Source organism: Frankliniella occidentalis, unplaced genomic scaffold (genome assembly GCF_000697945.3).
Source record: "Frankliniella occidentalis isolate FOCC.00 unplaced genomic scaffold, Focc_3.1 Scaffold93, whole genome shotgun sequence".
Lineage (NCBI taxonomy): Eukaryota > Metazoa > Arthropoda > Insecta > Thysanoptera > Thripidae > Frankliniella > Frankliniella occidentalis.
The window spans coordinates 529,558-545,029 of NW_026267222.1; the positions used below are offsets into that span (position 1 = coordinate 529,558).

Below are 15,472 nucleotides of genomic sequence, written 5' to 3' on the forward strand. Positions count from 1 at the left end.
ACTTGAAGGTAAATGCATGTGGGCGTCTGCTGCTTCTGCTTTTTCTGCTTGTTTGTGAGCGAAGTTGTCGTTGTCGTTATTGACTGACTGTGGGTTTTGTAGTTGAGATGGAAAAAATCTGAGTCGGGAAGGGTGAAGAATGTGGCTGATAAATATAGCAGTTTTGCTATGGATAAATTTTGGCTCTTGCTTGGCTTCATCGGAAATAAATGGTAATATATTCACGTAGCTAGTGTTGACCACACTCTTTTACTCTGTTACTTTATTCGGCAAAGTCTTGTAGAAAAAATAGTGTAACAAATTGTTCGATCAGATTTCTTTGCTGTTACATGTTTTTTATATATTATACATTCGTTTCGGTACCACGCACGTTTCACGACAGAAAGAGATGCGAAGATTCGCATTGCCGGCGGTACTCGCCTATCTCTTCAAGTTGCATGGATGGATGTGCGATAGATAAATACATTTTCAAGCAGCAGATATTGCGCACACAGAAAGCCAATAATAATAATAATAATAATTTACATTGAATAGAATTTTTCCTTTGATTATGTTGGGGTTCCGTTTGATAATTCACATATAAGGTAAAGTAACACCCACGGATGCGCTAATTGATGTTTTTTTAATTTGTTTCATGTCCAGCTGCAGGAGAAAAAACTGTTCTGCTGTCACATCTCATGAATCGACAAGTATTTGACTATAGAGCTTATAAAGATGTTCAAATTTTCCACTACAATATTCCAGAACAAGTTTCCAGAGCAACCTGGAATTTTAGTGCCATCCCCACATCTCCTCATCACTGTGACATACGGAATGTGTCTGTGTAAGTAATGGGCACATATAATCTTTCCATTAAAAAAAAACGAACGAAATTAGTTATCTGAAATACCTGTTCTCTGTCTCTCTAGATATTTGAAGTATGGAAGCTATCCTGTCATCAGTCCAGATGGGGCTGAATTTCCATCACATTTTCGTGTTCATCAAAGTCCCATTTATGAATCTCATTTTGTTAGTGATGGAAGCCGTCATATTGTAAATGTCACTAGTCCAACTCCTGGTGATTGGTATGCTGTGGCATTTTTACCAGTCAATAGAGCCAGAATCACCCAAAAGGTAAATTTATTTCCGAAGTACTTTTCTTTCAAACGTTTCTGCAATCACTGATATCTCATACCTCAATCTGTGTAGGGCTTATTTCCAAATTGCACAATTTGGTTAGAATCCTCACTTGCGGCAACAATCATAAGTGATGTTATTGTGGTATTCCCCGAAGTTCAATCCCATCAGGAAGTACAGCTTTATCAAGAAATAGAGAATTCTAGTCAAACATACAAGTAAGTTGTTTACATTTTCAAAATTTGAGTAAAGCTGTGTTTCATGTTTACCATTTTTCTTATAATTTTTAGGTTTTATGTCCCTGCTGATACGTGGGCAGTGCAAGTTAATGTTTCACGTTGTTCTGCCCATGGCTTTCCCAAAGAAAACAAAGCAGCCGCTGGCTGCCCTCTTCTGGTTTGGTCTAGTGGTAGATCTCTGCCAAATCCAGATCATCCAGGTACAGCGTAAGTAACTTTTTCTAATCTTTTGTCTCTATGTCCTTGGGGTTTTGAACTTTTGTTTTAAAATTGAATGGCTGACTTTTTCTTTAGAACAACAAATTGTAGTAATAATGGAGCTATCACTAATTGCCAACAAGAGTGGGTTCCGTGGGAAGAGCAGTGGCATTACCTCACTATTGCAGCTCCAAGTCATCATGTAGGCTTTGCTTTAAAGGTGCTATTCCAGTGTAAGTACTCTCGTGTGATCTAAATCACGGCTGGCATGATTCTGTTTTTCTAAAACTCAAATTCCAATAGTTTTACTGCATGTCTGTTGTGTGGTTTTTTACATTTAAAATGTGTATGTGTGAGATCTCTAAACTACCTTGGTTTGAATTTGCTAATAGCATGCGCTCCTGAGTACCCTTTACCAAGGTATCTCCTTGTGAATGATTTGGACACGAAGCACATCTGTTCTTCTATCAACAAAACTAGCAAATTAAGAGTCATCTTCCGCAACACAAACAACCAAACACGACTCCCACCCCCACCCAACTGCTATGCAAGGTAAATTTTTGAAGATTTTTTGTACACTATGGAGTAATTTTAACAGTTTTTGTTAACATTTTCAACTATGCAGTACAACCTGAACATTGAACATGTCATACATGAATCCCATCTGTATTTTTGCCCTGATAACCTGTTATACCTATCTAATGTTGTAAAAGTATCCTCATGGAAGACTGAATGGGCAAAGCTATGTTGATTACTATTGTCCCCATTTATATGTGATACAGTGTTTTTGACAACTAGTCATAAATTTTCTTATACTTCAGGATACCTTTGACACGGAAGACCTATGGTGGCAATTTTTTGTTCGAGTTTGATCAACTTCCCTTTGAAAATGGGTCAACTCCTTTAAAAGCATATGTCAGCACTTTATCTCCTACATTAATGAGTTTTGAGATAAGACCTACTCAAGATATTGGAGGAACATTAAATTTTGAAATAGGTTTGGATCCATTCTTGGTAAGTGACAGGTATTATAAATCTGGGATCAGTGTTTCCTCAATCAACAATTTTTTGATTACTTTTATATTATTATTTTGTTATTGTTACAGAATACATCATACCACAATATATCTCTTGTTGCTTGTTTGACTCATGGTGTTCGATCAGAGGTTTTGCCAGATCGTTGCACAGTAGGAGCATCTCTCCATGTAAACTCCTCCTCATCTCTCACAGTAAGCAGGATCAGCATACCCTATCCAGAACCAGGGCTCTGGTATATCACTATGCAAGCGTTTTGTTACCTCAGAGATTCAAGACTCAACAAGTAATAATTTTGTTTTTAACAATCTAACAAGACTGTGAGTATGGTTCATGTTTTATGTTATTAACAAACTTTTAACTTCTTTAACAGAGGTCAGGCATATATAGATTGTCCTAGCAACAAAACAGCTGTTTACTTTGGACTAGCCTCTGGTTCTTGTGTATTTGGATCTTGTGGTCGATATGGACGTTGCCATCAATACATAAGCAGTGGTTTCATATTCTCTACTTGTGTTTGTTCTGTTGGTGGGTTTTTCACACAAATTCCCTTGAAATGAATTATATTGTCTGGAATGTTTTGGAACTCTAAAATACTGTTTTGTGGTCCCCAGGATATCGTGGATGGGGTTGTACAGATGACAAAAAAGCACTCACAAGCTCTGAGCTGTTGATGGGTACTCTTTTATTAACCCTCAGCAACCTGTTCTTCATTCCTGCAATCATCCTTGCTCTTCGACGCAAATTTTTCACTGAGGCTTTGTTGTATTTCTCTACTATGTTCTTCTCTACGGTAAAAAACATTAATCCCCACCCCCCACCCCAAAAAAAAACTTATTTATACTTTTTGCAGTTTTTAACATTTTTGTCATTTCATTATTACTTGAACACGTTTTGAGGAATCATATTAATTATGCTTATTATTTGTTCATGTAGTTCTATCACGCTTGTGATGAAGAGGGGTACTCATTTTGCCTGATGAGACTCAGTGTAATGCAGTTCTGCGACTTTTACTCTGCTATCCTGGCATTTTGGGCAACTTTAGTATCCATGGCTGATCTTGGCTTTGTATTGACCTCCCTACTTCACATGGCTGGTGCTGTTGGAGTTGCTCTTGGTGTTGAGTATGACCAGACTGGTCTATGGGTATTTTTAATACCAGTCCTATCTGGTACATTCATTATCATGGTATCATGGGTGAGTAGCTTATAATAAAGCAAAATATTCTCAAACTAACACACAAGTTTTTATTTAAATTCTTTTACGTGAATGTTTTTATGATTGTTTTTTTATTTATGTTATATTTTTTTTTAGGCTTCTCATATGCATCGTAAAAAAGGATGTTATCCCCAGAAAAAGTACTGGTTCTTATGCCTTCCGATTGGCATGGCTTTGGCAGCTGGAGGACTTCTGAGCTATGCTTTCTTGGAAACAGATCACAATTACAAATTTGTCCACAGTGGCTGGCATGCTGCAATGGCACTTGCAATTGTTTTCTTGTTGCCCTTACGACGGCAGGCAGTGGATTGTAAGTTTTAATACATATCGGTCTAGATGGTAACCTTCTCTTTCAAGGTCTTATACTTTTAATTTCCTTGTATTTTGATTGAAAATGTACTGTTTTTCAAAACTTTCAGATTCTGCCCCTGGTGTGACTCCTGCTCATAGCTGATTGATTTAAAATAACATTTTTGTAAAGAAAAGGTTTTGAACCAAAAGCCTTTTTATTATGATAATCTTTTCAGGGCCAATAAGTTTCTAGATCAGATTGAGAGATAAATTATTATCCTCAGATTCCTTTTTGTTCAATTTTTGAGAGTTCCTTTTAATATTCTTTAATTGTGTACATTCCATCATGTATAGTATTTGAATACTTCATTTACCTGTGTCCTTTCAAGTGGACTATTAACATGTGATGACCTTGTACATGAAATTTACACTGGTCACAACAATAACCAAATAACTGTGAAAGACAGTGCTTTTAAAAAAGAAAATAGCCATCAATCTGTGCCAAAGGCAAGTTAAATACTGTACTTTCAAGTAATGAGATGTATGTCTAGGATTTTAAGTTTGTTGCAAAAAACATGGCAAGCTGAATATATGTTAGCTTTAATATTCCAGTAAGAACATGGCTATTGATTCATATTGCTCATGCAATGATGCGCTCAGACAATGTGTTCCTAGTCAGAAAGAACAAAATAAAAATGCCATACCCAGTTCATTTATAAGACTGATTTTACCAGCAAAACTATTGTATTTTTCATATTCCATATGAAATAGTTGAGCAAAGCTCGGAAACAATGTTGGTGAAATTATAAAGTCAGTTTTAGAAATTCAGATGTAGTGACCAAAGAGTTAATTTTTTCCCTAGTCTCTTGAAATGAAAGACATTCCATTGTATTGTGTCCATATGCTAGAGGTTGGTGGGCTTATTTGGTGGTGTTGACAACGGTTTTGATCCGAAGTTTGCCAATTTAGTAGTACAATTATGATTACTTTTACAGTCTGTCAATGGTTATTTCTTACTTGTTTAAAAATGCTCTCTGTTTGCGAAGGATGTGATTTAATACAGAGAAAAGAGTCTATGCTCGATGAGTCTCACATTTTGAAATCACTCCTTTTAATAATTCCTTTTTGTAGAAGCTTTCTCTATTATTATATTTTTTTTTTATTTTTTTTTTTTTATTGTGCGTAGGCTTGTTTTTTAAAGTGATAGTTGTTTAATGGTAGCCTCCTTGCTTTATTCTGGATTTAATCCATCCTTGTTCTATTTCTTTCTGTAATCTGATATGTGATAGATTTAGCTCTTAGTGTCATTGGTTAACAATGCATGTTAATTTTTTAGTTCTTCTATAGATTGTTACTAAAGAATCATTCACCTGTATGAATGACAAAAATTGTTCAAATTGTTTTGTTAGATATTACTATGTTTATAGATTTTTGGTGTTACCAGCTTTTATTTGCTTTTTTTCTGTCTCTGTTTGATTTTTGTTACCATTGTTTAAATTTGTTAATGATGGTGTTTTAGATGAACAACATTTAGCGCACATTGTTAAAAAATAATTTTGAGTTACCAATATGTGTTGTAAAGTCTACATTATTTTTCTCATTTTAGTCGGAAGTTTGGAGTTTTTCAATGTTTTGAACATTATCTTTCTTTACACAATTTTTTGAGATTAGTGTTTTTGGTATAATGAACGGGCTTGTTTGTTTTTGACACAATGGGTACAATCTTTAAACAAGCCAGTACTTGAAGTTTGATCCGTAAGATTAACACAGCTGTGGTGGTGGCTGCTATTCTTGTAGATGTGTATGTGGCAGTTTATTTTATTTTAATAGTTTTTTGCTGTCTTATGTAAACTTGTAGTGAAACTCCTTGGACTGTTATCTTCTTGTGCTACCTATTTCTGTGATACATATACATAGTGCATGATACACGTTTTTGTTTTTCCCCTTTTCCATAATTGTATTCAGTCTTGTTTTAATGAAGATCTGATCTACCATGAGGTTAATGTCAACTAAAACAATATACACAGTAGCAACTTACTTCGCCCCTCTTTTTACTTTTATAATATATCTCATAGACTGAAGAGGCCTTTCAAATGTTTTTGATTTCATTACTCTTTAAAAATGTCACTCTGAGAACTGATTTATTGGACTATTTTTCATGAATATGAGTTCGTGCAACGTGCAAGTATGATGCCATTGTTTTCAATATCGAAACCAGTGAGAATCTCAAACCAAGCTTTCCTGGAATATTGTTCTTGTTCGATCTTCATCTGAGGTTATATGTACTTCTAAGACTTTTTAATCAAGGCTTGGGTCCTACAATTGCATAGAAACACTGCCAAACTATAATGATATACTCTTATTGAACCACTTTTCTGGTTCGTCTTCATTACATTGAAAATGTGATAGGTCACTGCACATGTGTTGTTAAAGTTCCCAATTATCTGAATTAGGTGTACTGTTTAAATATTTAGATCATATGTATAAGAATATATTGTGGTTGTGATGAAGCATCAATACTCTCTTTTTGATAATGTGTTTCAGGATTGTTTTGCCAATCGGTATGCTATTGTACGCACATACAGTATTGAATTCATAAACCCCTTTCTCTTTCAGTCAGGTAAACAGTAACCGGCTACAGATAACCAGAGCATCCTCTTCAAGGGGCTAAATTCAACCCAGTAACCCAATTCATATTGCCTGACTTTTTACCTGTCAACTGTAATCACAGTATTTATTACTCAAGGAAGGATTCAAATCTTTGAAAGATGTCAGTTTCAAAACAGGAAGTAAGATACAACTGTTAACAAATCTGTGAATGTCAAGTGACAAATTTACATACAGTATTGGCTTTTAAATTTTGGCCATCTGCAAGATATTCAAATTTACATTGTTAACTTCTTTATCTCCATATTTTGTTATGTCCAAACAGCAGATACTATGTTTGGAATTTACTTAGTTTCTCAACTTTTCTCATATTTTGCCTTATTATAATTTCTATCTAGTAGCAGTAAACCTTCCAAGACCATTCCCAGAGCGTCATGGAGGTTCCTTGAATGTTCAGTGAACATTCTTGGAACAATTCGTGCTACCAGGGATTTTAACATTCATTTTTTTTTCTGCAGATACACATAAAATGAGTTCCTCTAAAACTCTGTGAGAGTGTTAAATATTCCCTATTGTCAGAGAGTAAGTCAGTGGACTGGATCTACTGCCATTATTCTCTGTGAGGGAGGACCAAAGTGTCAATTCATCCTCTAGCCTTGTCATAAGTCCAATTTAATGTTAGGCTAGATTTATCTCTACATCTATCTTGACATAGAATGGGTTCAGTGTAAGGTCTTTAATATTGTTTTTCTTTTCTTTTTGGGAGAGGCCAACGGTAATTTGTTTTGGGCAATTTCATGTTAGGGTTTACTTTGTCTTTAAACTTAGAAAGGTTAGATTTGTGGTTGTGGAAATCTGAGGAACTGTCAAACTTGGTGGAGAAGTATATAATCTCCCTCTAACTATTAAACAACCGGTCTAGTTATTAGCATGTACTTTTCTTCTGAAGTTGTAAAAAATTCTTGTTGTTCCTCCAGGTGTAGATGTCAACTAGTCTTAAAATTCATTCTGTGTTATTGTAAAGTTCTTGACATTTCTTGAATCTCTTGTCACTAAATTAATTAGAAAATATGATGAGGGTAATTTTTGTCAGAATTATATTCAATTCACTGGCAAGCACAATGATTTGACATGACTGTAGAGCGAGAATGCATGCAACATATAGTATCCAATTAAATGTTTTTGCTCAAATTATGAATAAAACAAGACTCAACAATTATTTGCTACATGCTTTATATCCTAAATTTGATTTCACACAGAAGAAATGATAGACAAAGAAATTGTTTGAATGCTTTAGTATTCCTTTAAGGTACCCCCACAAGAATAAGAGCTCCAGTTTGAGCCCCCTCCCTCTCCAACCTGTGTCCACCTCTAATAGAATTACTTTTTTCATCAGTGATTGCAGCCTGCCTTCACAGAGCTGGACTGGGAATGATAACGCCTGCAAAGCGCAGGGTTGTGGCCTGACATGATCACACCAGTGCAGGGGCCTGGGTGAGGGACTGTTCGGGTTGTGCCTGTTTATGTTCACTGGGGGGGCACCTTGAGAGATACTCAAATGATAGAAAATAGTAACAATGAAACCAATTGCAAAGTTATTTAAAACGTAAAATGCTAAAAAAACAATTGCAGTAAACCTTATGCCATTACATCTCTTTTTTAAAACGTACAGGTGAGTAAAATATCTTCTTAATGTAATACTGATTGCATACCTTTCCTAAAAACATAAAAAATAATTGATTCAAAGATAATACTTTAAACGCCAAAACATGAAACACTTCCAAATCATACAATAAAATTGAGTCACTATTGAATCCTTGGAATCCCCAAAAAAGTGTTCAAGGCTTATCACAGATATGTCTTAATACAAGTTAACATCAATTGGAAAATTAGAGATCACAATAGGTGCACCTTACTAATGAATACTCTAAACATAACAAAGATAAAAGTAATGGAACAGGTGGGAATAGTAAGAAACATGTTACGCATGCACTTATGCAAGCACAGCACATATGTTTTTAGCTGGGGAGCAAGACAGGCAGATAAGGAATTGGAGCAAACAAAATACATTTCAGGAAGGTTTTCAATAGAAAAAAAAACAATAATGTCTAAAACTTGTTGCACAAAAATAAAAAGGCAAACAAAAAGGAATTATAAAATTTGACTAAATAATAAGGCAACTAAGAAATTGACAGGTACTCAGATGAGAAAGTTAAATACATATGTTCCTAATATAATCCAATGGGAAGCATAATTAAGACTTGACCATTTAGCAAGAGTGTGAGTGTATGAATATCCCACTTCTTGCTCTTTGGAAGACGAGTCAAACATAACACCCAGGTAAGTTAAATGGAACATCACAAGTAAGCCCAAGAATACATTAGTAATGACTACAACAACACGAGATTCACGATTTTGATGAGGGCACTCTTTACGACAAGGTCGTACCTGTGTTAGGATATAAAATTAGAATTAATATTTTTGCACAGAACCATTGAAATATTTAAAGAACGATGCAATGCACTTACCAGGATACATGCTTTGAATATACTTGCTAGTTTTTGCCTCAGCATATATTCAACATAAGTATAAATTCCAAGTGACAATAAAACTGAGCTCAGTTGAAAATTTAGCCCATGCAGAAGGGAACTTGCAGCATAAGTTGAAAGTACAGCAGTGAAGCTTCCATAAGGTATTGTGGTCCGAAACACATCTAATAATAATAATTTTTTTAAAAGAAAGATTCAGCATTGCAAATTTTAAGGGCAAAACAGGAATGTAGCACTTACATGTTTTGAGCCAATTATGCATTGGCATGTTCCAATATACCACAACTTGTACCAGAGAACGAGGAATCTCAATCAAATGTGGTTTAGTGACAGGCACATTCCAATCATCATCTTCAGTACGTCCAAATCCAGTAAGCAAGGCAGTTGCTTCCGATAAAAAGGATATGAAGTAATGGCTAGAACGGAATGAAAGAGCATCTCTATATGCCACCCACCACCTGGTGTACAAAAACTAGCATTAGAAATGGGTTAACAGACAGTATGTCAAACTTTGCAGTTCAAAATTACCTCCAAGCATCATCAGGGATAAACCAGTGACTCCAACAAGTTGAAATACTCAGGAAGAAAAAAGCTATAAGAAGGTTTAAACATATCCTTAGGCACCAACGAAAATTCTGGAAAAAGTAAAAATAGATTATTGGTAATATTTCTAGCAAATGATTAGCGCAGAAAGTTGAAGTTGAAATAGGGAATATCTCTCACCCAGAGTGGCCTATTAAAGGTTGCCACGTAATCCTTGTATGGCACCCACGGCCCAAAGACACATGTACCAATATTAAACACATATCCTGCATAGTCAAGAGGCGGTGGCACATTCTGGATGGTGCCAATGTCAGAATCGAAAGAAAGTGAAATTACTTTCATTGCTACTATCATTTGTGCACCACGGATTTTATGCCATTCTCTTCCAGGGACAAAGAAGAGTTCACTAAAATGCAAAAGAAATGTCTAAATGTCCCGACAAAATGCTCCTTATGAAAACTCAGGAAGGTTCAATGTTACCTTATGATGAGGTAGATGATAGATATTATACTCATCACAGGCCCTCGCCGCTGTCCATAAAATTTTGACAATGTCCAAAGTACTAAGTACATTGTAAAGGGAAATACTAAAATGTGGGTTACGGTCCAATTGAAAAACACAAACATGATGTACAAGCCTGTGCAGGCTGATATGGCATGACCAACGCTTAAAGGAACAGCAACTGAAAACAAATGAATAACTAAAATCATTAAGCAACTGTTACTCACAATGAGTGCTGCAAATGCTAAAAAATTACCTGACTGAGTGGTTAATCTAAAAATGAAAGACCATAATAGCAATGTTGATACTTGTGAGAAACCATCTCGGATTGTGGGTTGCACACACATATCAAGTTCCTCCCAAAAACCTCTTTCGATTGCATACTCATCCATTTGATTAAGGTCATCATCATCATACCAGACATTGGGATGCCCAGGCAAAGCTTCTTCATCGTATAGATCTTCTAGATCAAAGTCGTAATCATAGTCAGCCATTGCGGAAATCTAAAACAAAGAAAAAAGATTATGAAGAATAAAAGCACGAACAAACAGTGTTTCAGAGAAGAAAACGATAATCGGCAAGATATCTTTTGAGTGAAAAACCAAGGGAATATCAAAAGAAAAGGAGTAACCTAATGATTTACTAACCTAAGTTCCTAAACACCCGGTTCCTCGTTTATTACAAATTAAACCAATTTCGCGAGTTGACATACTAACATAGTCCTGCCTATCTATTAAGCAGCGAAAGGTTTGAAAACAAACCAGTGCGCAAAATTGAAACGTCGTATCGATAAAATTAGAAGAGTGTATTTATTTTGACTTTTCTTTTTCAATATTTACAAACAAGACAGAGCTATTTGCACGAAGTGTAGGAAACACCAGCAACCAAATAGAAATAATAATAAAACCTGAAGTAATCACAAAATCAAGTCAAAAACTTTTTTCCTCAAAAAACAGTTTTTCCAATATTTTTATGAGGCAAAACCAAGAACGACGAATCACTGATAGGTTTTTGAAGACGAGAATAACATTTTTTTTAATAGTTGGTGTTCTTGATAAACCTCTCCCTTCTTTTTTGGCGCTCGTTGGTTTTTTGTTTTTACCTTACTTTTGACGCGCGTTTGTTCAAAAGCTGCATCTCGTTCCATCTTTTTAACACCAAATTAATTTGGTTTCTACTCGGCTTCTTGTTTCTTTTGAACATAACGAAGAAGTTTTGAGGGGACCACTCATTGCAAATAACAGTCTAAAATTTTTTCAATGGTGTCTGAATGGAGGCGTCTTAAATTTGGATCGGTAAAAGCCGAAATCTTTGAAACGTCTAGATAAAATATGGTCTGTACCAGCAGGCATTTTGGCAAACCCTGCAAGTGTCTGGAAACACTTTCAGTTTCAACAATTTTGATAGAATAGTATTGCACTCCCAAGAAAGATCGGACAAAGACACTCAAGTACCTAAGTCGCACTTTGAGTCCCCAATCATATTAGGACACCGAGTACCAAAGTAGGTACCTGCTGCTATATTAGGTAGACATGCGTGTCACGTTATTTTCAACATAGATTTCCAGAAGTCCCCAGATGGGGTGCCCGTGCGCCTGCGACATCGCCCCAAAACTTACCCGCCCGTTAAAGACTGAATTCGGCCTGAAACACCTGACTAGCACTTGAGACAGCTGTATGGAATAGGCTTATTTATCATCATTGTAACTTTGAACCACCCTGCTTGTTGACATGTTGTCGCAGCATAACAGGTCTCCTTCTATGCTCTTCAGAACTTAAAACCACTTCAAACCAAGGAAACGAAGACCTCGGGGAATTCCCAAAGATGGCTGAGGGTGAACCTTCGTGAAATCGGTGAAATCCCTCCATTTTTTGTCAGTGCGACTCGTTTTTGGTGTCTATGATTTAACATGGGATCGTGGCCACAGAGTGGTCACGACGCACTGCGGACGAGTTCATGTTTCTAGGGACATGGTTGACAATGCTACGGGCACCGGCCAGCAGGCGGTCGGAGGCGGTAAGTTGCCCATCAGTGATGTAGCTTACAAGGGGGCTTAGGCAAGTGTAAATTCCCGATCTTGCCCAAACTCGGTATATTTGTTTCTTACCTATGTTGATGACGACTGACGGTAGTATTTGTTCCTGAGTGTCAATTTCTAGGGTACTTTAGGGGAGGCAATAATGGAAAAAATATTGAATTTGGGCCAAAAATGACGGAAGGAGGTCTCAAATCGAAAAGTTGCAGAGGAACTACCCCCCCAAAACCGCTCATTTTGAGTCAGAATATCACTTAATATTTTTACAAAAGTAGAAATTTGTACTTTTGAAATTATACGCTATTATACGGCTTTTATAGGGAGTTTCGGCACATGACTCTCAGGAAAAAATTTGGTCGGCATTCGTCACCTACATAGATAAGAAGCAAATATACCGAGTTTGGGCACGATCGGGAATTTACACTTGCCTAAGTCCCCTTGTTAGCGAAGCCCTTTGTAGGGGTGGGGGTGGGGTTGAGGGGGGTCCCGCGCCCAGATGAGCTGGAATGAGTCACTGGAAGCGGGAGGGGCGCATGTTGCAGAGCAGTCTATAAGACCGGGCGCGACACCCCGGCCCGAGTCATTTCAGTGACGGCTGCCGTCGACCTCGCGCTGCCGCTCCGCTCCGAGGACCTCCCGCCCGGCACTTGGGCCCCTCGCCGGCGCCTCGCTCTCTCGCGCCCCGCCCCGCCCCGCCGTGTTCCCCGTTCCCTCTTCCAAACTCCCCCATTCCGCGCCTCTCCGAAAGGCCCCTGCAGCTCCCTCCCACGCCCCCGCGCCCCGCCCCTCTGCCGCCGCTGCCGCCGCTGCCGCCCTGCCCCGCCCCCGCCAGCCCGATGACGGTACCACGTGACCACCCGCCAGCGGCCCCAGCGGCAGCGAACGGACCAACGGCTCGAGTCAAGTCAAAGATGGCGACCATGGTGGGAGGTGTCTCAAGACTGAGCCCGGACGAAAAGGCCGAAATCTACGAACAGTTCAACACAGTGAGTTAAATTTTGCGATTTTGAATAGATTTTGGGATGCTGCTTTGAATGAGTGCAAGGTTTCCGTGCGGTTTTCTCACATTTCGGCGAGTTTTGTCCGTGTTTATGTCAGCGGGAGCAGCCGAGCCAGTGCTGTGGCAGGCTGGAATGTGTGCGCCGTTCGACCTCCGACAGTCAAACACTTGAAATAAAGCGAGGATTTTGAATAAAGTATCGCCTTTTCCGCAAGCAGTCTGCATTTCCAGAATTATGTTTTCTGTTTTCTGTAAACTGCAGGAGTTGTTGCGTAAAAGGGCGCGGCCGCGAAATGTTTCAAAAAAAAATTGCGTCGAGTGGGATGGGCCGGGGACCGGCTGTGTCGGTGATAGAAACATATTCAAATGAAATTTGTGACGTTGCAACGCTTATGCTTGCCTTTCGTGTAGTTTGTGACACGCACTGACCCAGGGCTCGCTAGGAGGGTGGCTAAAATACTGTGAAACGTCCTGCTCTTTTGAGAATTCCCATTCAAAGTGCTAGAAGCTTAAAGAATTTGTAATCAAATCGTTCTACATAACCTCAAACATTGACAGTTCTCCCATTCAATGTCAATCTGTAGGGTCACACAGTTAAAATACCGTTTTTGAAACAAAATGGACTGTCTCATGCACTGCAGTAAATAGATTTAAGAAACGGTCTTAATGAATAAACGTAACTGTAAGATGAAGGGGTAAGGTCCAAGAGCAAATAACCAATGCTGTGTAGAAATTTTGATTTTTTGATATTTACATTTACCTTCCTTTTGTCTGCATTATACTACTTTATTTTAATTAAGTGACACTGATTTTGGGGGAAAAGTCCCAAAACTTGCTTCTTGGAGAGAGGCACTTGTGTCTAACAATGTCAGTGCTTGTGAAAATTTCTCAACACATTAAGCCGTAAACAATGGATGAAAGCTCTGCACTTATGCATGATACATTTTCTCACACTACCTGTTTTAATTGTTCCTCAAGCAGCTCTGGGTCACAATTCTCAGGTATTCCTTCACATCTCTATCACTGGAGGTGTGGCTGTCCACATGATTTTTGCTCCCGTTTAGGGAAGTCTGGAAGTGATAGTTTGCTCTCTCCTCATACCACAACTTTAATATTCTCTTTGTTTTCCCGATTCTGACCATTGCGGAGATGACGCTCTCTATGGCCGATTCCGAAAGCCGACATTGTCATTGAGCTTGGAGCAGAGGTTGATTTTTATCATCACTCCACTTCGGCCGTGATTGGACCTGGGCTCGAGCCCTGGGCTGGGCTGGGCGGCGGCGGGCTGGGTATGGCTGGCCGCGCAGAAGGGGGGAGCGTCTTGTCAGCTGGGTCATTGACTATGTGCTCGCCGAGCTCGCCCACGTCTCTGCTGCGCGAGGCCCGCTGGGTCTCTGCTGCGTTCGGAAATACATGCGATTGCAGTCACGCCCCCCACCCCCACCCCCTGTAAATCGCTGCAACTGCATCCGCTGCGGGACCAACGCACCCGGCTATAAGCTGCCGGCCGCCCTCCCCGCCCCCGCGCCCCGTCTAAAAACACATCTTATGGCGACGGGCTTCCTTTTCCGGCCAGCAGGACGGGGACCCCACGACCCCACAAGGGCCTGGACCGCCTCCTCGGCCTGCGTGGAACGCAAACCCAAGTGTGTGAATGTCGTGCACTTGTCAGGTGCGTGAATTTACACTCGCACCACTTTTCTGCTTGGGTATGCGAAACGATTCCGTAGATTTGCATGAAATTTCAATGGACATCTAGGCCTAGTTTGCGAATGGGTATTCCACAGTCCGCACAACCACCAGAAATGTTGCGGACTTTTGGGTGTCCTCTGTGAGGGATTTTCCCGCGACGCCCCCCTGCCGCTCCCGATTGCTTTATCTTCCGCGCGTTTCCTTTGGACCCTTTGGACCCGCGCTGCCACCGAGGAGACTCCGTGGTCCAGCCGCCGGCAGCTTGCCTGGCTTGTCGCCAATCAGCCAAGTCAGCCTCCTCGCGCCCCCCACCACCACCCTCCCCTCTCTTCCCGCCCCCGCAGGTGTTCGTCCTCCTGCAGCTAGTCACGACCCCGCGGCTGGCCTGGAGCCTGGCCCGCGCAAGGCGAGGCCAGGACGCCGGACGACGCCGCCCCGCCCCGCCCTG

General features: G+C 39.4%; 3 protein-coding genes across 3 annotated transcripts in view; 2 read left to right on the forward strand and 1 right to left on the reverse strand.

Annotated features, from left to right (window-relative positions):
- Positions 1-24: 24 nt before the first annotated feature.
- On the forward strand, positions 25-7,923 carry LOC113212044 (post-GPI attachment to proteins factor 6). The gene is made up of 14 exons (XM_026430615.2): positions 25-212; positions 643-823; positions 909-1,113; positions 1,189-1,334; positions 1,407-1,562; positions 1,650-1,786; positions 1,946-2,105; positions 2,375-2,567; positions 2,660-2,874; positions 2,962-3,116; positions 3,203-3,381; positions 3,525-3,785; positions 3,903-4,116; positions 4,226-7,923. The coding sequence occupies exons 1-14, from the start codon at positions 140-142 to the stop codon at positions 4,258-4,260; spliced, it is 2,310 nt and encodes a 769-aa protein (XP_026286400.1). The 5' UTR covers positions 25-139; the 3' UTR covers positions 4,261-7,923.
- Positions 7,785-11,180, reverse strand: LOC113212043 (protein-serine O-palmitoleoyltransferase porcupine). The gene is made up of 8 exons (XM_026430614.2): positions 10,945-11,180; positions 10,554-10,800; positions 10,277-10,478; positions 9,977-10,202; positions 9,782-9,888; positions 9,494-9,711; positions 9,233-9,417; positions 7,785-9,152 (listed from the first exon to the last, which is right to left on the reverse strand). The coding sequence occupies exons 2-8, from the start codon at positions 10,789-10,791 to the stop codon at positions 8,904-8,906; spliced, it is 1,425 nt and encodes a 474-aa protein (XP_026286399.1). The 5' UTR covers positions 10,792-10,800; positions 10,945-11,180; the 3' UTR covers positions 7,785-8,903.
- A 1,970-nt stretch (positions 11,181-13,150) lies between these two features.
- LOC113212042 (plastin-2) overlaps positions 13,151-15,472 on the forward strand; it is a gene marked incomplete in the record, with an annotated part of 27,584 nt that continues 25,262 nt past the window's right edge. Inside the window, 1 exon segment of the mRNA XM_026430612.2 lies at positions 13,151-13,318. Coding sequence (XP_026286397.1) covers positions 13,169-13,318 — 150 coding nt within the window.

Excerpts from the sequence above, each read along its gene's own strand:
- LOC113212044 (XM_026430615.2), top strand. The coding sequence starts at position 140 with ATGTGGCTGATAAATATAGCAGTTTTGCTATGGATAAATTTTGGCTCT. Across the intron at positions 824-908 it reads GACATACGGAATGTGTCTGT|ATATTTGAAGTATGGAAGCT; the intron begins GTAAGTAATGGG and ends CTGTCTCTCTAG. Across the intron at positions 2,875-2,961 it reads AGAGATTCAAGACTCAACAA|AGGTCAGGCATATATAGATT; the intron begins GTAATAATTTTG and ends CTTCTTTAACAG.
- LOC113212043 (XM_026430614.2), bottom strand. The coding sequence starts at position 10,791 with ATGGCTGACTATGATTACGACTTTGATCTAGAAGATCTATACGATGAA. Across the intron at positions 9,418-9,493 it reads GCATAATTGGCTCAAAACAT|ATGTGTTTCGGACCACAATA; the intron begins GTAAGTGCTACA and ends TATTATTATTAG. Across the intron at positions 9,153-9,232 it reads TATTCAAAGCATGTATCCTG|GTACGACCTTGTCGTAAAGA; the intron begins GTAAGTGCATTG and ends ATCCTAACACAG.